Source organism: Embiotoca jacksoni, unplaced genomic scaffold, assembly GCF_022577435.1.
Source record: "Embiotoca jacksoni isolate LCO1_2020_lvr unplaced genomic scaffold, fEmbJac1.0.p SCAF_57, whole genome shotgun sequence".
NCBI lineage: Eukaryota > Metazoa > Chordata > Actinopteri > Embiotocidae > Embiotoca > Embiotoca jacksoni.
Genome location: NW_027185411.1, coordinates 16574 through 34974, shown reverse-complemented (window position 1 = coordinate 34974; position 18401 = coordinate 16574). Strand labels below are relative to the sequence as shown.

Below are 18401 nucleotides of genomic sequence, written 5' to 3'. Positions count from 1 at the left end.
GTATTGATTCCCTCTTGCAGGCCGATTCCTTGCCATTGCTCAATCCTTCTCAGGTGGCACAGTCGATACTGAGCTCGGGGGCCTCGAATGACACAGAACTAATCGATCGTGTTTTTGAGCGACTCGAGGAGGGCGACGCTCTGGAAAATGTTGATGAATTCTTGACACAGCTGACAGCAACTGAAGAGGTAGGCTACTCCTTGAAGTTGTGGGACAGTCCGGCTCTTATAACCGAGCATTGTCAGTACTCAGACATGAATCTAAACCTCCACATCAGTTGTAGGGGAATCATTAATATCAAGTACTTCATGGCATCCTTTCCGGCATCTTGTGCGACGTATTTGCAACATGTGAACCTTGTGGTGTTGACCTCCTCTGGTGTCCTAATTTGACAGGTCCCAGATTTCCAACCTGTTGTGAGAGACCGTGTAATGAATAGGACCTTCGCCATCATCAGTCCCCATTTGCCGGCCTTCACTGAAGAGGACTTGGACGAGTGGTTCCATGTTAAACTGCTGCCCGTCCTCCCAAGTTTCACACCAATGATGCTCAAGAATGCAACCTCAAACATCTCCTGCACGAGATACCAAGTCATGTGAGTAACTCTTAAACAACAACATCTCACACCAAAGTACAAACATGCTGACGAGGGACTGTGTAAGAACGTTCTGCTCCATCTTTTGTAGTCTGAGTGGGATCGCCAAAGTTTTCACCGAGACGCCCTCGCACAGACAAGAAGAAAACACAAGGGTTCTGCTGGAGTACCTGAAAAATTCCACCAGAGGGGTCAACGAGTCAGGTAGGTCTAATGCAGTTAACTGCGGCAGGTGGTTGCTTGTGTGGACCTGCCCGTGGACTTGAAATTGTGAAATATGATGCTGAACTTGCCATGAGAAGGAAACAGGCCATGGAACTGATGCATTTGTTTCGTTGACAAAATATGCGCACCAAATTGCACGTATGCCAATGCCCGTCTATGTGCCTCAGGTTGCAGGCAGGGAAATCCGAGTGATGCAGAATGGATCGAAAGAAACTTGGGTCCATTTTCCATCTACGTAACCTACTCTGAGCTCAAAGCCTTCGGCATCTCTGGGGTAAGTTGTACATCTCACTACCAATGTTTCTTGAGAAAAACAGCACATCGTTCAGGGCTTGGAACCTCCACAGACCGGGCGGCTTTTGCTGAGTCAAAAAGAAAAGGAATCGATACGTTCTCTTTGTTCCCATCATCAGGTGGAAGTTGTAGACACCCTCTCACCACAGCAAAAGGCTGAGCTGATCTTGGACCCCGACAGTGGCGCTTTGGAGAATGAGACCGTTGTAACCGTGGTGTTCAAAAGCTTGACAGAGTCCGATGATGACGAGCAGCTAAATGAGTTTTTCGAGGCCTTCACAAGCATCAACAAACAGGTGAATGCTTAGCATAACGTTGCCATGTTATTTGCCAATAAGTTGGTTGAGAAACCTGCCATGTACATCTTGCTCAAGGAGCTTTTTGCGGCAGCGAATAAGGAGCCAAGATTTGAATCAATGCGATGCAGTTGTGATCTGCTTCTTGACTGAATTGTTGCCAATGGTGGCTTCAGTCATGCCTCCGATGCAGGAAAATACAAAGATGTGCCATCCAGCGTGGTGTCATTTTCACGTTGATTTGAGAAAGGTAAAATGTCCTCCTGAACAGCAACGTGAATCCTTTTGCTTCCAGAGAAACATCACCTTCATCGAGAATCCAGGTGTACGAAAGACCATCTTGAACCTCACCTTGACAGCCCTTGCTCCTGAATTTGAAGACTTTGAGCCTGAAGACTTTCAGCTTTGGTTCCAGGTCCATTTGACTGTTGTGATAGCGAGCCTCCAGCCTGACAGCTTGCGGGTGCTCCCCAGGGACATCAGCTGTGCTTCCTACGCAGCTATGTAAGACACGCTACTTCTGAAGTCATATGTTGAGTGTCCATGATGTCAGACTGTGGCACCAGAAAAGTCACAATAATTTCTGTTTTCTTCTGTCAGACTCACCGGTCTTCGGCAAAGTTTGAAATCCCTGCCACTGGTTCTTTCACGTGACGTGAGATCAAGCGTAAAGTCACTCAAGGACACTTTCACACGTACGTGGCAAAAACACTCTGCTGAGAAACTTTTTGCAGAAAGCCCAATACCACCACTGTGATGGCAACTTCATTAATGCCATGCCTTCATTTTATTTCTCCCTACAACAGGTTGCTCAATACCAGCTTCCTTCATGGTAAGTTGAATTCGATGGGTGTATTGTATGAATTATTCAACATTTGATTGCTATTTACATGACACAGGTTTGGCACTGTGACTGGAAAATAGAGGTCAGGTCAAGGTGTTTGAAGCTGAAGTAGCTTTTCCCACTCGACTAACAATTACATTTTATCTGTCTCCAGTGCAAGCAGACCCCAGTTGATGGTAAGTCTTCAAAATACCAGACATTTCACCTTTGATGACACAATCACCTTCTCAAGTACCAATGTCTGACACGTGAATGTTGTCTTTTTCTCAGCGGACCTCATCTGTGCTGCAGTCAATAGGTGGGTGGATTGCTGTTTTGTCTGGTGCTGCGTTTGCATTGGTAAAGTTCTTTTACGCAACGTTGCCAAGATGACAATGGATTTCTGTTTAATTCTTTTCTTCAGATCCCGACTTGATGGAACCTTGTCAACTGGCAATTCGTCTACCGGCCCGTGCACTTTTACCATCACTGAACACGCCTGTTCCTCGGTAAGATTGTTTTATGCAAGCTGTAAATCCCCCCCCAAAAATGAGTCTGCCTTTAAAACATTAAGATCCTGAGGCAAATATCTTTAAGTTCGGAGTGATTGACCGTACTTCTGGTCATCTTTGTTTTCCCAAGGCTACACATCTCGATGCCAGCAGCTTGGTCACACTGATGAAATGCTCACTGGAAAGCCAAAGGGTGTACCCGGTAGAAGTCTGGAAGCTTTTCTTCCAAAAAGTTTCTCCTGCGCTGGACCAGGCTCTTGAGACATTCGCTACCATGGTAAATTCAGTCCCACAATTTCACGACGATAGTTTTTCCCCGCGGGAAGTTTGTGTCCAACCGAAACGCTTTTTCCGATTCTAGGCCCCCAACAACAGCAAGCCAAACTTGGCACATGCTCTCGAGGCTCTTGGAGAGGTGAGAATTGCCAACTTCACCCAGGCACAACTGCAGGACAAGAATTTTGTCGACAGATGGTTCCGGAATAAGATCCGACCGTTTCTGGCCTCTCCATCCTCCAACTTCCTATTCTGCCTGAGCTCCAACAACTTCAGCTGCGTGACGTACCGCACTGTGTAAGCAAATATGCCATATGTTTCTCCACTGTCAACACGATTGCAGAGAAAGCTGCCGTTTTCTAGTTGTGCAGGTGTTAAAGGCCTTCTCTCCAATGTTAGCATTCAGGCACTCAGCAGCCAAAGGGCATCCATGGACCGTGACAGACAGCATGCAGTCTTCACTCATTTCATCAGACCATTCCTGTCAAGAAATGACACATCAGGTAGAGACAGGCACTCGGGCTCAATTTGGCAATGTCTCGGTAACATGTCATGGTCCTACCCTGCCAATGTTCTTTGTTTCCTTGTCTTTTGCAGATCCTGGCTGCGTCTCAGCTTTCACAGGTCGTAGTGAAGAGTGGCTGCGGGTAAACCTTGGCAACTTCTCCAATTTTGCCACCTTGGAGGATTTGCAAGCCCTCAATCCCAACTTCTCCATCGTGAGTGGCAACTGCAGTCGTAGAAATCTTCTCCAAAATTGAAATCTTTCGCTCATGGCTTTGCAATTACTGATGTTTGACTCCGTATTGATTCCCTCTTGCAGGCCGATTCCTTGCCATTGCTCAATCCTTCTCAGGTGGCACAGTCGATACTGAGCTCGGGGGCCTCGAATGACACAGAACTAATCGATCGTGTTTTTGAGCGACTCGAGGAGGGCGACGCTCTGGAAAATGTTGATGAATTCTTGACACAGCTGACAGCAACTGAAGAGGTAGGCTACTCCTTGAAGTTGTGGGACAGTCCGGCTCTTATAACCGAGCATTGTCAGTACTCAGACATGAATCTAAACCTCCACATCAGTTGTAGGGGAATCATTAATATCAAGTACTTCATGGCATCCTTTCCGGCATCTTGTGCGACGTATTTGCAACATGTGAACCTTGTGGTGTTGACCTCCTCTGGTGTCCTAATTTGACAGGTCCCAGATTTCCAACCTGTTGTGAGAGACCGTGTAATGAATAGGACCTTCGCCATCATCAGTCCCCATTTGCCGGCCTTCACTGAAGAGGACTTGGACGAGTGGTTCCATGTTAAACTGCTGCCCGTCCTCCCAAGTTTCACACCAATGATGCTCAAGAATGCAACCTCAAACATCTCCTGCACGAGATACCAAGTCATGTGAGTAACTCTTAAACAACAACATCTCACACCAAAGTACAAACATGCTGACGAGGGACTGTGTAAGAACGTTCTGCTCCATCTTTTGTAGTCTGAGTGGGATCGCCAAAGTTTTCACCGAGACGCCCTCGCACAGACAAGAAGAAAACACAAGGGTTCTGCTGGAGTACCTGAAAAATTCCACCAGAGGGGTCAACGAGTCAGGTAGGTCTAATGCAGTTAACTGCGGCAGGTGGTTGCTTGTGTGGACCTGCCCGTGGACTTGAAATTGTGAAATATGATGCTGAACTTGCCATGAGAAGGAAACAGGCCATGGAACTGATGCATTTGTTTCGTTGACAAAATATGCGCACCAAATTGCACGTATGCCAATGCCCGTCTATGTGCCTCAGGTTGCAGGCAGGGAAATCCGAGTGATGCAGAATGGATCGAAAGAAACTTGGGTCCATTTTCCATCTACGTAACCTACTCTGAGCTCAAAGCCTTCGGCATCTCTGGGGTAAGTTGTACATCTCACTACCAATGTTTCTTGAGAAAAACAGCACATCGTTCAGGGCTTGGAACCTCCACAGACCGGGCGGCTTTTGCTGAGTCAAAAAGAAAAGGAATCGATACGTTCTCTTTGTTCCCATCATCAGGTGGAAGTTGTAGACACCCTCTCACCACAGCAAAAGGCTGAGCTGATCTTGGACCCCGACAGTGGCGCTTTGGAGAATGAGACCGTTGTAACCGTGGTGTTCAAAAGCTTGACAGAGTCCGATGATGACGAGCAGCTAAATGAGTTTTTCGAGGCCTTCACAAGCATCAACAAACAGGTGAATGCTTAGCATAACGTTGCCATGTTATTTGCCAATAAGTTGGTTGAGAAACCTGCCATGTACATCTTGCTCAAGGAGCTTTTTGCGGCAGCGAATAAGGAGCCAAGATTTGAATCAATGCGATGCAGTTGTGATCTGCTTCTTGACTGAATTGTTGCCAATGGTGGCTTCAGTCATGCCTCCGATGCAGGAAAATACAAAGATGTGCCATCCAGCGTGGTGTCATTTTCACGTTGATTTGAGAAAGGTAAAATGTCCTCCTGAACAGCAACGTGAATCCTTTTGCTTCCAGAGAAACATCACCTTCATCGAGAATCCAGGTGTACGAAAGACCATCTTGAACCTCACCTTGACAGCCCTTGCTCCTGAATTTGAAGACTTTGAGCCTGAAGACTTTCAGCTTTGGTTCCAGGTCCATTTGACTGTTGTGATAGCGAGCCTCCAGCCTGACAGCTTGCGGGTGCTCCCCAGGGACATCAGCTGTGCTTCCTACGCAGCTATGTAAGACACGCTACTTCTGAAGTCATATGTTGAGTGTCCATGATGTCAGACTGTGGCACCAGAAAAGTCACAATAATTTCTGTTTTCTTCTGTCAGACTCACCGGTCTTCGGCAAAGTTTGAAATCCCTGCCACTGGTTCTTTCACGTGACGTGAGATCAAGCGTAAAGTCACTCAAGGACACTTTCACACGTACGTGGCAAAAACACTCTGCTGAGAAACTTTTTGCAGAAAGCCCAATACCACCACTGTGATGGCAACTTCATTAATGCCATGCCTTCATTTTATTTCTCCCTACAACAGGTTGCTCAATACCAGATTCCTTCATGGTAAGTTGAATTCGATGGGTGTATTGTATGAATTATTCAACATTTGATTGCTATTTACATGACACAGGTTTGGCACTGTGACTGGAAAATAGAGGTCAGGTCAAGGTGTTTGAAGCTGAAGTAGCTTTTCCCACTCGACTAACAATTACATTTTATCTGTCTCCAGTGCAAGCAGACCCCAGTTGATGGTAAGTCTTCAAAATACCAGACATTTCACCTTTGATGACACAATCACCTTCTCAAGTACCAATGTCTGACACGTGAATGTTGTCTTTTTCTCAGCGGACCTCATCTGTGCTGCAGTCAATAGGTGGGTGGATTGCTGTTTTGTCTGGTGCTGCGTTTGCATTGGTAAAGTTCTTTTACGCAACGTTGCCAAGATGACAATGGATTTCTGTTTAATTCTTTTCTTCAGATCCCGACTTGATGGAACCTTGTCAACTGGCAATTCGTCTACCGGCCCGTGCACTTTTACCATCACTGAACACGCCTGTTCCTCGGTAAGATTGTTTTATGCAAGCTGTAAATCCCCCCCCAAAAATGAGTCTGCCTTTAAAACATTAAGATCCTGAGGCAAATATCTTTAAGTTCGGAGTGGTTGACCGTACTTCTGGTCATCTTTGTTTTCCCAAGGCTACACATCTCGATGCCAGCAGCTTGGTCACACTGATGAAATGCTCACTGGAAAGCCAAAGGGTGTACCCGGTAGAAGTCTGGAAGCTTTTCTTCCAAAAAGTTTCTCCTGCGCTGGACCAGGCTCTTGAGACATTCGCTACCATGGTAAATTCAGTCCCACAATTTCACGACGATAGTTTTTCCCCGCGGGAAGTTTGTGTCCAACCGAAACGCTTTTTCCGATTCTAGGCCCCCAACAACAGCAAGCCAAACTTGGCACATGCTCTCGAGGCTCTTGGAGAGGTGAGAATTGCCAACTTCACCCAGGCACAACTGCAGGACAAGAATTTTGTCGACAGATGGTTCCGGAATAAGATCCGACCGTTTCTGGCCTCTCCATCCTCCAACTTCCTATTCTGCCTGAGCTCCAACAACTTCAGCTGCGTGACGTACCGCACTGTGTAAGCAAATATGCCATATGTTTCTCCACTGTCAACACGATTGCAGAGAAAGCTGCCGTTTTCTAGTTGTGCAGGTGTTAAAGGCCTTCTCTCCAATGTTAGCATTCAGGCACTCAGCAGCCAAAGGGCATCCATGGACCGTGACAGACAGCATGCAGTCTTCACTCATTTCATCAGACCATTCCTGTCAAGAAATGACACATCAGGTAGAGACAGGCACTCGGGCTCAATTTGGCAATGTCTCGGTAACATGTCATGGTCCTACCCTGCCAATGTTCTTTGTTTCCTTGTCTTTTGCAGATCCTGGCTGCGTCTCAGCTTTCACAGGTCGTAGTGAAGAGTGGCTGCGGGTAAACCTTGGCAACTTCTCCAATTTTGCCACCTTGGAGGATTTGCAAGCCCTCAATCCCAACTTCTCCATCGTGAGTGGCAACTGCAGTCGTAGAAATCTTCTCCAAAATTGAAATCTTTCGCTCATGGCTTTGCAATTACTGATGTTTGACTCCGTATTGATTCCCTCTTGCAGGCCGATTCCTTGCCATTGCTCAATCCTTCTCAGGTGGCACAGTCGATACTGAGCTCGGGGGCCTCGAATGACACAGAACTAATCGATCGTGTTTTTGAGCGACTCGAGGAGGGCGACGCTCTGGAAAATGTTGATGAATTCTTGACACAGCTGACAGCAACTGAAGAGGTAGGCTACTCCTTGAAGTTGTGGGACAGTCCGGCTCTTATAACCGAGCATTGTCAGTACTCAGACATGAATCTAAACCTCCACATCAGTTGTAGGGGAATCATTAATATCAAGTACTTCATGGCATCCTTTCCGGCATCTTGTGCGACGTATTTGCAACATGTGAACCTTGTGGTGTTGACCTCCTCTGGTGTCCTAATTTGACAGGTCCCAGATTTCCAACCTGTTGTGAGAGACCGTGTAATGAATAGGACCTTCGCCATCATCAGTCCCCATTTGCCGGCCTTCACTGAAGAGGACTTGGACGAGTGGTTCCATGTTAAACTGCTGCCCGTCCTCCCAAGTTTCACACCAATGATGCTCAAGAATGCAACCTCAAACATCTCCTGCACGAGATACCAAGTCATGTGAGTAACTCTTAAACAACAACATCTCACACCAAAGTACAAACATGCTGACGAGGGACTGTGTAAGAACGTTCTGCTCCATCTTTTGTAGTCTGAGTGGGATCGCCAAAGTTTTCACCGAGACGCCCTCGCACAGACAAGAAGAAAACACAAGGGTTCTGCTGGAGTACCTGAAAAATTCCACCAGAGGGGTCAACGAGTCAGGTAGGTCTAATGCAGTTAACTGCGGCAGGTGGTTGCTTGTGTGGACCTGCCCGTGGACTTGAAATTGTGAAATATGATGCTGAACTTGCCATGAGAAGGAAACAGGCCATGGAACTGATGCATTTGTTTCGTTGACAAAATATGCGCACCAAATTGCACGTATGCCAATGCCCGTCTATGTGCCTCAGGTTGCAGGCAGGGAAATCCGAGTGATGCAGAATGGATCGAAAGAAACTTGGGTCCATTTTCCATCTACGTAACCTACTCTGAGCTCAAAGCCTTCGGCATCTCTGGGGTAAGTTGTACATCTCACTACCAATGTTTCTTGAGAAAAACAGCACATCGTTCAGGGCTTGGAACCTCCACAGACCGGGCGGCTTTTGCTGAGTCAAAAAGAAAAGGAATCGATACGTTCTCTTTGTTCCCATCATCAGGTGGAAGTTGTAGACACCCTCTCACCACAGCAAAAGGCTGAGCTGATCTTGGACCCCGACAGTGGCGCTTTGGAGAATGAGACCGTTGTAACCGTGGTGTTCAAAAGCTTGACAGAGTCCGATGATGACGAGCAGCTAAATGAGTTTTTCGAGGCCTTCACAAGCATCAACAAACAGGTGAATGCTTAGCATAACGTTGCCATGTTATTTGCCAATAAGTTGGTTGAGAAACCTGCCATGTACATCTTGCTCAAGGAGCTTTTTGCGGCAGCGAATAAGGAGCCAAGATTTGAATCAATGCGATGCAGTTGTGATCTGCTTCTTGACTGAATTGTTGCCAATGGTGGCTTCAGTCATGCCTCCGATGCAGGAAAATACAAAGATGTGCCATCCAGCGTGGTGTCATTTTCACGTTGATTTGAGAAAGGTAAAATGTCCTCCTGAACAGCAACGTGAATCCTTTTGCTTCCAGAGAAACATCACCTTCATCGAGAATCCAGGTGTACGAAAGACCATCTTGAACCTCACCTTGACAGCCCTTGCTCCTGAATTTGAAGACTTTGAGCCTGAAGACTTTCAGCTTTGGTTCCAGGTCCATTTGACTGTTGTGATAGCGAGCCTCCAGCCTGACAGCTTGCGGGTGCTCCCCAGGGACATCAGCTGTGCTTCCTACGCAGCTATGTAAGACACGCTACTTCTGAAGTCATATGTTGAGTGTCCATGATGTCAGACTGTGGCACCAGAAAAGTCACAATAATTTCTGTTTTCTTCTGTCAGACTCACCGGTCTTCGGCAAAGTTTGAAATCCCTGCCACTGGTTCTTTCACGTGACGTGAGATCAAGCGTAAAGTCACTCAAGGACACTTTCACACGTACGTGGCAAAAACACTCTGCTGAGAAACTTTTTGCAGAAAGCCCAATACCACCACTGTGATGGCAACTTCATTAATGCCATGCCTTCATTTTATTTCTCCCTACAACAGGTTGCTCAATACCAGATTCCTTCATGGTAAGTTGAATTCGATGGGTGTATTGTATGAATTATTCAACATTTGATTGCTATTTACATGACACAGGTTTGGCACTGTGACTGGAAAATAGAGGTCAGGTCAAGGTGTTTGAAGCTGAAGTAGCTTTTCCCACTCGACTAACAATTACATTTTATCTGTCTCCAGTGCAAGCAGACCCCAGTTGATGGTAAGTCTTCAAAATACCAGACATTTCACCTTTGATGACACAATCACCTTCTCAAGTACCAATGTCTGACACGTGAATGTTGTCTTTTTCTCAGCGGACCTCATCTGTGCTGCAGTCAATAGGTGGGTGGATTGCTGTTTTGTCTGGTGCTGCGTTTGCATTGGTAAAGTTCTTTTACGCAACGTTGCCAAGATGACAATGGATTTCTGTTTAATTCTTTTCTTCAGATCCCGACTTGATGGAACCTTGTCAACTGGCAATTCGTCTACCGGCCCGTGCACTTTTACCATCACTGAACACGCCTGTTCCTCGGTAAGATTGTTTTATGCAAGCTGTAAATCCCCCCCCAAAAATGAGTCTGCCTTTAAAACATTAAGATCCTGAGGCAAATATCTTTAAGTTCGGAGTGGTTGACCGTACTTCTGGTCATCTTTGTTTTCCCAAGGCTACACATCTCGATGCCAGCAGCTTGGTCACACTGATGAAATGCTCACTGGAAAGCCAAAGGGTGTACCCGGTAGAAGTCTGGAAGCTTTTCTTCCAAAAAGTTTCTCCTGCGCTGGACCAGGCTCTTGAGACATTCGCTACCATGGTAAATTCAGTCCCACAATTTCACGACGATAGTTTTTCCCCGCGGGAAGTTTGTGTCCAACCGAAACGCTTTTTCCGATTCTAGGCCCCCAACAACAGCAAGCCAAACTTGGCACATGCTCTCGAGGCTCTTGGAGAGGTGAGAATTGCCAACTTCACCCAGGCACAACTGCAGGACAAGAATTTTGTCGACAGATGGTTCCGGAATAAGATCCGACCGTTTCTGGCCTCTCCATCCTCCAACTTCCTATTCTGCCTGAGCTCCAACAACTTCAGCTGCGTGACGTACCGCACTGTGTAAGCAAATATGCCATATGTTTCTCCACTGTCAACACGATTGCAGAGAAAGCTGCCGTTTTCTAGTTGTGCAGGTGTTAAAGGCCTTCTCTCCAATGTTAGCATTCAGGCACTCAGCAGCCAAAGGGCATCCATGGACCGTGACAGACAGCATGCAGTCTTCACTCATTTCATCAGACCATTCCTGTCAAGAAATGACACATCAGGTAGAGACAGGCACTCGGGCTCAATTTGGCAATGTCTCGGTAACATGTCATGGTCCTACCCTGCCAATGTTCTTTGTTTCCTTGTCTTTTGCAGATCCTGGCTGCGTCTCAGCTTTCACAGGTCGTAGTGAAGAGTGGCTGCGGGTAAACCTTGGCAACTTCTCCAATTTTGCCACCTTGGAGGATTTGCAAGCCCTCAATCCCAACTTCTCCATCGTGAGTGGCAACTGCAGTCGTAGAAATCTTCTCCAAAATTGAAATCTTTCGCTCATGGCTTTGCAATTACTGATGTTTGACTCCGTATTGATTCCCTCTTGCAGGCCGATTCCTTGCCATTGCTCAATCCTTCTCAGGTGGCACAGTCGATACTGAGCTCGGGGGCCTCGAATGACACAGAACTAATCGATCGTGTTTTTGAGCGACTCGAGGAGGGCGACGCTCTGGAAAATGTTGATGAATTCTTGACACAGCTGACAGCAACTGAAGAGGTAGGCTACTCCTTGAAGTTGTGGGACAGTCCGGCTCTTATAACCGAGCATTGTCAGTACTCAGACATGAATCTAAACCTCCACATCAGTTGTAGGGGAATCATTAATATCAAGTACTTCATGGCATCCTTTCCGGCATCTTGTGCGACGTATTTGCAACATGTGAACCTTGTGGTGTTGACCTCCTCTGGTGTCCTAATTTGACAGGTCCCAGATTTCCAACCTGTTGTGAGAGACCGTGTAATGAATAGGACCTTCGCCATCATCAGTCCCCATTTGCCGGCCTTCACTGAAGAGGACTTGGACGAGTGGTTCCATGTTAAACTGCTGCCCGTCCTCCCAAGTTTCACACCAATGATGCTCAAGAATGCAACCTCAAACATCTCCTGCACGAGATACCAAGTCATGTGAGTAACTCTTAAACAACAACATCTCACACCAAAGTACAAACATGCTGACGAGGGACTGTGTAAGAACGTTCTGCTCCATCTTTTGTAGTCTGAGTGGGATCGCCAAAGTTTTCACCGAGACGCCCTCGCACAGACAAGAAGAAAACACAAGGGTTCTGCTGGAGTACCTGAAAAATTCCACCAGAGGGGTCAACGAGTCAGGTAGGTCTAATGCAGTTAACTGCGGCAGGTGGTTGCTTGTGTGGACCTGCCCGTGGACTTGAAATTGTGAAATATGATGCTGAACTTGCCATGAGAAGGAAACAGGCCATGGAACTGATGCATTTGTTTCGTTGACAAAATATGCGCACCAAATTGCACGTATGCCAATGCCCGTCTATGTGCCTCAGGTTGCAGGCAGGGAAATCCGAGTGATGCAGAATGGATCGAAAGAAACTTGGGTCCATTTTCCATCTACGTAACCTACTCTGAGCTCAAAGCCTTCGGCATCTCTGGGGTAAGTTGTACATCTCACTACCAATGTTTCTTGAGAAAAACAGCACATCGTTCAGGGCTTGGAACCTCCACAGACCGGGCGGCTTTTGCTGAGTCAAAAAGAAAAGGAATCGATACGTTCTCTTTGTTCCCATCATCAGGTGGAAGTTGTAGACACCCTCTCACCACAGCAAAAGGCTGAGCTGATCTTGGACCCCGACAGTGGCGCTTTGGAGAATGAGACCGTTGTAACCGTGGTGTTCAAAAGCTTGACAGAGTCCGATGATGACGAGCAGCTAAATGAGTTTTTCGAGGCCTTCACAAGCATCAACAAACAGGTGAATGCTTAGCATAACGTTGCCATGTTATTTGCCAATAAGTTGGTTGAGAAACCTGCCATGTACATCTTGCTCAAGGAGCTTTTTGCGGCAGCGAATAAGGAGCCAAGATTTGAATCAATGCGATGCAGTTGTGATCTGCTTCTTGACTGAATTGTTGCCAATGGTGGCTTCAGTCATGCCTCCGATGCAGGAAAATACAAAGATGTGCCATCCAGCGTGGTGTCATTTTCACGTTGATTTGAGAAAGGTAAAATGTCCTCCTGAACAGCAACGTGAATCCTTTTGCTTCCAGAGAAACATCACCTTCATCGAGAATCCAGGTGTACGAAAGACCATCTTGAACCTCACCTTGACAGCCCTTGCTCCTGAATTTGAAGACTTTGAGCCTGAAGACTTTCAGCTTTGGTTCCAGGTCCATTTGACTGTTGTGATAGCGAGCCTCCAGCCTGACAGCTTGCGGGTGCTCCCCAGGGACATCAGCTGTGCTTCCTACGCAGCTATGTAAGACACGCTACTTCTGAAGTCATATGTTGAGTGTCCATGATGTCAGACTGTGGCACCAGAAAAGTCACAATAATTTCTGTTTTCTTCTGTCAGACTCACCGGTCTTCGGCAAAGTTTGAAATCCCTGCCACTGGTTCTTTCACGTGACGTGAGATCAAGCGTAAAGTCACTCAAGGACACTTTCACACGTACGTGGCAAAAACACTCTGCTGAGAAACTTTTTGCAGAAAGCCCAATACCACCACTGTGATGGCAACTTCATTAATGCCATGCCTTCATTTTATTTCTCCCTACAACAGGTTGCTCAATACCAGATTCCTTCATGGTAAGTTGAATTCGATGGGTGTATTGTATGAATTATTCAACATTTGATTGCTATTTACATGACACAGGTTTGGCACTGTGACTGGAAAATAGAGGTCAGGTCAAGGTGTTTGAAGCTGAAGTAGCTTTTCCCACTCGACTAACAATTACATTTTATCTGTCTCCAGTGCAAGCAGACCCCAGTTGATGGTAAGTCTTCAAAATACCAGACATTTCACCTTTGATGACACAATCACCTTCTCAAGTACCAATGTCTGACACGTGAATGTTGTCTTTTTCTCAGCGGACCTCATCTGTGCTGCAGTCAATAGGTGGGTGGATTGCTGTTTTGTCTGGTGCTGCGTTTGCATTGGTAAAGTTCTTTTACGCAACGTTGCCAAGATGACAATGGATTTCTGTTTAATTCTTTTCTTCAGATCCCGACTTGATGGAACCTTGTCAACTGGCAATTCGTCTACCGGCCCGTGCACTTTTACCATCACTGAACACGCCTGTTCCTCGGTAAGATTGTTTTATGCAAGCTGTAAATCCCCCCCCAAAAATGAGTCTGCCTTTAAAACATTAAGATCCTGAGGCAAATATCTTTAAGTTCGGAGTGATTGACCGTACTTCTGGTCATCTTTGTTTTCCCAAGGCTACACATCTCGATGCCAGCAGCTTGGTCACACTGATGAAATGCTCACTGGAAAGCCAAAGGGTGTACCCGGTAGAAGTCTGGAAGCTTTTCTTCCAAAAAGTTTCTCCTGCGCTGGACCAGGCTCTTGAGACATTCGCTACCATGGTAAATTCAGTCCCACAATTTCACGACGATAGTTTTTCCCCGCGGGAAGTTTGTGTCCAACCGAAACGCTTTTTCCGATTCTAGGCCCCCAACAACAGCAAGCCAAACTTGGCACATGCTCTCGAGGCTCTTGGAGAGGTGAGAATTGCCAACTTCACCCAGGCACAACTGCAGGACAAGAATTTTGTCGACAGATGGTTCCGGAATAAGATCCGACCGTTTCTGGCCTCTCCATCCTCCAACTTCCTATTCTGCCTGAGCTCCAACAACTTCAGCTGCGTGACGTACCGCACTGTGTAAGCAAATATGCCATATGTTTCTCCACTGTCAACACGATTGCAGAGAAAGCTGCCGTTTTCTAGTTGTGCAGGTGTTAAAGGCCTTCTCTCCAATGTTAGCATTCAGGCACTCAGCAGCCAAAGGGCATCCATGGACCGTGACAGACAGCATGCAGTCTTCACTCATTTCATCAGACCATTCCTGTCAAGAAATGACACATCAGGTAGAGACAGGCACTCGGGCTCAATTTGGCAATGTCTCGGTAACATGTCATGGTCCTACCCTGCCAATGTTCTTTGTTTCCTTGTCTTTTGCAGATCCTGGCTGCGTCTCAGCTTTCACAGGTCGTAGTGAAGAGTGGCTGCGGGTAAACCTTGGCAACTTCTCCAATTTTGCCACCTTGGAGGATTTGCAAGCCCTCAATCCCAACTTCTCCATCGTGAGTGGCAACTGCAGTCGTAGAAATCTTCTCCAAAATTGAAATCTTTCGCTCATGGCTTTGCAATTACTGATGTTTGACTCCGTATTGATTCCCTCTTGCAGGCCGATTCCTTGCCATTGCTCAATCCTTCTCAGGTGGCACAGTCGATACTGAGCTCGGGGGCCTCGAATGACACAGAACTAATCGATCGTGTTTTTGAGCGACTCGAGGAGGGCGACGCTCTGGAAAATGTTGATGAATTCTTGACACAGCTGACAGCAACTGAAGAGGTAGGCTACTCCTTGAAGTTGTGGGACAGTCCGGCTCTTATAACCGAGCATTGTCAGTACTCAGACATGAATCTAAACCTCCACATCAGTTGTAGGGGAATCATTAATATCAAGTACTTCATGGCATCCTTTCCGGCATCTTGTGCGACGTATTTGCAACATGTGAACCTTGTGGTGTTGACCTCCTCTGGTGTCCTAATTTGACAGGTCCCAGATTTCCAACCTGTTGTGAGAGACCGTGTAATGAATAGGACCTTCGCCATCATCAGTCCCCATTTGCCGGCCTTCACTGAAGAGGACTTGGACGAGTGGTTCCATGTTAAACTGCTGCCCGTCCTCCCAAGTTTCACACCAATGATGCTCAAGAATGCAACCTCAAACATCTCCTGCACGAGATACCAAGTCATGTGAGTAACTCTTAAACAACAACATCTCACACCAAAGTACAAACATGCTGACGAGGGACTGTGTAAGAACGTTCTGCTCCATCTTTTGTAGTCTGAGTGGGATCGCCAAAGTTTTCACCGAGACGCCCTCGCACAGACAAGAAGAAAACACAAGGGTTCTGCTGGAGTACCTGAAAAATTCCACCAGAGGGGTCAACGAGTCAGGTAGGTCTAATGCAGTTAACTGCGGCAGGTGGTTGCTTGTGTGGACCTGCCCGTGGACTTGAAATTGTGAAATATGATGCTGAACTTGCCATGAGAAGGAAACAGGCCATGGAACTGATGCATTTGTTTCGTTGACAAAATATGCGCACCAAATTGCACGTATGCCAATGCCCGTCTATGTGCCTCAGGTTGCAGGCAGGGAAATCCGAGTGATGCAGAATGGATCGAAAGAAACTTGGGTCCATTTTCCATCTACGTAACCTACTCTGAGCTCAAAGCCTTCGGCATCTCTGGGGTAAGTTGTACATCTCACTACCAATGTTTCTTGAGAAAAACAGCACATCGTTCAGGGCTTGGAACCTCCACAGACCGGGCGGCTTTTGCTGAGTCAAAAAGAAAAGGAATCGATACGTTCTCTTTGTTCCCATCATCAGGTGGAAGTTGTAGACACCCTCTCACCACAGCAAAAGGCTGAGCTGATCTTGGACCCCGACAGTGGCGCTTTGGAGAATGAGACCGTTGTAACCGTGGTGTTCAAAAGCTTGACAGAGTCCGATGATGACGAGCAGCTAAATGAGTTTTTCGAGGCCTTCACAAGCATCAACAAACAGGTGAATGCTTAGCATAACGTTGCCATGTTATTTGCCAATAAGTTGGTTGAGAAACCTGCCATGTACATCTTGCTCAAGGAGCTTTTTGCGGCAGCGAATAAGGAGCCAAGATTTGAATCAATGCGATGCAGTTGTGATCTGCTTCTTGACTGAATTGTTGCCAATGGTGGCTTCAGTCATGCCTCCGATGCAGGAAAATACAAAGATGTGCCATCCAGCGTGGTGTCATTTTCACGTTGATTTGAGAAAGGTAAAATGTCCTCCTGAACAGCAACGTGAATCCTTTTGCTTCCAGAGAAACATCACCTTCATCGAGAATCCAGGTGTACGAAAGACCATCTTGAACCTCACCTTGACAGCCCTTGCTCCTGAATTTGAAGACTTTGAGCCTGAAGACTTTCAGCTTTGGTTCCAGGTCCATTTGACTGTTGTGATAGCGAGCCTCCAGCCTGACAGCTTGCGGGTGCTCCCCAGGGACATCAGCTGTGCTTCCTACGCAGCTATGTAAGACACGCTACTTCTGAAGTCATATGTTGAGTGTCCATGATGTCAGACTGTGGCACCAGAAAAGTCACAATAATTTCTGTTTTCTTCTGTCAGACTCACCGGTCTTCGGCAAAGTTTGAAATCCCTGCCACTGGTTCTTTCACGTGACGTGAGATCAAGCGTAAAGTCACTCAAGGACACTTTCACACGTACGTGGCAAAAACACTCTGCTGAGAAACTTTTTGCAGAAAGCCCAATACCACCACTGTGATGGCAACTTCATTAATGCCATGCCTTCATTTTATTTCTCCCTACAACAGGTTGCTCAATACCAGATTCCTTCATGGTAAGTTGAATTCGATGGGTGTATTGTATGAATTATTCAACATTTGATTGCTATTTACATGACACAGGTTTGGCACTGTGACTGGAAAATAGAGGTCAGGTCAAGGTGTTTGAAGCTGAAGTAGCTTTTCCCACTCGACTAACAATTACATTTTATCTGTCTCCAGTGCAAGCAGACCCCAGTTGATGGTAAGTCTTCAAAATACCAGACATTTCACCTTTGATGACACAATCACCTTCTCAAGTACCAATGTCTGACACGTGAATGTTGTCTTTTTCTCAGCGGACCTCATCTGTGCTGCAGTCAATAGGTGGGTGGATTGCTGTTTTGTCTGGTGCTGCGTTTGCATTGGTAAAGTTCTTTTACGCAACGTTGCCAAGATGACAATGGATTTCTGTTTAATTCTTTTCTTCAGATCCCGACTTGATGGAACCTTGTCAACTGGCAATTCGTCTACCGGCCCGTGCACTTTTACCATCACTGAACACGCCTGTTCCTCGGTAAGATTGTTTTATGCAAGCTGTAAATCCCCCCCCAAAAATGAGTCTGCCTTTAAAACATTAAGATCCTGAGGCAAATATCTTTAAGTTCGGAGTGGTTGACCGTACTTCTGGTCATCTTTGTTTTCCCAAGGCTACACATCTCGATGCCAGCAGCTTGGTCACACTGATGAAATGCTCACTGGAAAGCCAAAGGGTGTACCCGGTAGAAGTCTGGAAGCTTTTCTTCCAAAAAGTTTCTCCTGCGCTGGACCAGGCTCTTGAGACATTCGCTACCATGGTAAATTCAGTCCCACAATTTCACGACGATAGTTTTTCCCCGCGGGAAGTTTGTGTCCAACCGAAACGCTTTTTCCGATTCTA

At 46.6% G+C, this 18401-nt stretch overlaps 1 protein-coding gene across 1 annotated transcript in view; it reads left to right on the top strand.

Annotated features, from left to right (window-relative positions):
* The window catches only part of LOC138212548 (uncharacterized), a 44591-nt gene that overhangs the window by 24459 nt on the left and 1731 nt on the right, over window positions 1–18401 (top strand). The window contains exons 92-155 of the mRNA XM_069172978.1: window positions 21–188; window positions 396–595; window positions 687–799; window positions 988–1094; window positions 1234–1410; window positions 1706–1914; window positions 2011–2105; window positions 2217–2242; window positions 2409–2430; window positions 2525–2552; window positions 2658–2742; window positions 2876–3022; window positions 3107–3318; window positions 3421–3524; window positions 3619–3740; window positions 3845–4012; window positions 4220–4419; window positions 4511–4623; window positions 4812–4918; window positions 5058–5234; window positions 5530–5738; window positions 5835–5929; window positions 6349–6376; window positions 6482–6566; window positions 6700–6846; window positions 6931–7142; window positions 7245–7348; window positions 7443–7564; window positions 7669–7836; window positions 8044–8243; window positions 8335–8447; window positions 8636–8742; window positions 8882–9058; window positions 9354–9562; window positions 9659–9753; window positions 10173–10200; window positions 10306–10390; window positions 10524–10670; window positions 10755–10966; window positions 11069–11172; window positions 11267–11388; window positions 11493–11660; window positions 11868–12067; window positions 12159–12271; window positions 12460–12566; window positions 12706–12882; window positions 13178–13386; window positions 13483–13577; window positions 13997–14024; window positions 14130–14214; window positions 14348–14494; window positions 14579–14790; window positions 14893–14996; window positions 15091–15212; window positions 15317–15484; window positions 15692–15891; window positions 15983–16095; window positions 16284–16390; window positions 16530–16706; window positions 17002–17210; window positions 17307–17401; window positions 17821–17848; window positions 17954–18038; window positions 18172–18318. Coding sequence (XP_069029079.1) covers window positions 21–188; window positions 396–595; window positions 687–799; window positions 988–1094; window positions 1234–1410; window positions 1706–1914; window positions 2011–2105; window positions 2217–2242; window positions 2409–2430; window positions 2525–2552; window positions 2658–2742; window positions 2876–3022; window positions 3107–3318; window positions 3421–3524; window positions 3619–3740; window positions 3845–4012; window positions 4220–4419; window positions 4511–4623; window positions 4812–4918; window positions 5058–5234; window positions 5530–5738; window positions 5835–5929; window positions 6349–6376; window positions 6482–6566; window positions 6700–6846; window positions 6931–7142; window positions 7245–7348; window positions 7443–7564; window positions 7669–7836; window positions 8044–8243; window positions 8335–8447; window positions 8636–8742; window positions 8882–9058; window positions 9354–9562; window positions 9659–9753; window positions 10173–10200; window positions 10306–10390; window positions 10524–10670; window positions 10755–10966; window positions 11069–11172; window positions 11267–11388; window positions 11493–11660; window positions 11868–12067; window positions 12159–12271; window positions 12460–12566; window positions 12706–12882; window positions 13178–13386; window positions 13483–13577; window positions 13997–14024; window positions 14130–14214; window positions 14348–14494; window positions 14579–14790; window positions 14893–14996; window positions 15091–15212; window positions 15317–15484; window positions 15692–15891; window positions 15983–16095; window positions 16284–16390; window positions 16530–16706; window positions 17002–17210; window positions 17307–17401; window positions 17821–17848; window positions 17954–18038; window positions 18172–18318 — 8445 coding nt within the window. The remainder of the gene's footprint in view (window positions 1–20; window positions 189–395; window positions 596–686; window positions 800–987; window positions 1095–1233; window positions 1411–1705; window positions 1915–2010; window positions 2106–2216; window positions 2243–2408; window positions 2431–2524; window positions 2553–2657; window positions 2743–2875; window positions 3023–3106; window positions 3319–3420; window positions 3525–3618; window positions 3741–3844; window positions 4013–4219; window positions 4420–4510; window positions 4624–4811; window positions 4919–5057; window positions 5235–5529; window positions 5739–5834; window positions 5930–6348; window positions 6377–6481; window positions 6567–6699; window positions 6847–6930; window positions 7143–7244; window positions 7349–7442; window positions 7565–7668; window positions 7837–8043; window positions 8244–8334; window positions 8448–8635; window positions 8743–8881; window positions 9059–9353; window positions 9563–9658; window positions 9754–10172; window positions 10201–10305; window positions 10391–10523; window positions 10671–10754; window positions 10967–11068; window positions 11173–11266; window positions 11389–11492; window positions 11661–11867; window positions 12068–12158; window positions 12272–12459; window positions 12567–12705; window positions 12883–13177; window positions 13387–13482; window positions 13578–13996; window positions 14025–14129; window positions 14215–14347; window positions 14495–14578; window positions 14791–14892; window positions 14997–15090; window positions 15213–15316; window positions 15485–15691; window positions 15892–15982; window positions 16096–16283; window positions 16391–16529; window positions 16707–17001; window positions 17211–17306; window positions 17402–17820; window positions 17849–17953; window positions 18039–18171; window positions 18319–18401) is intronic.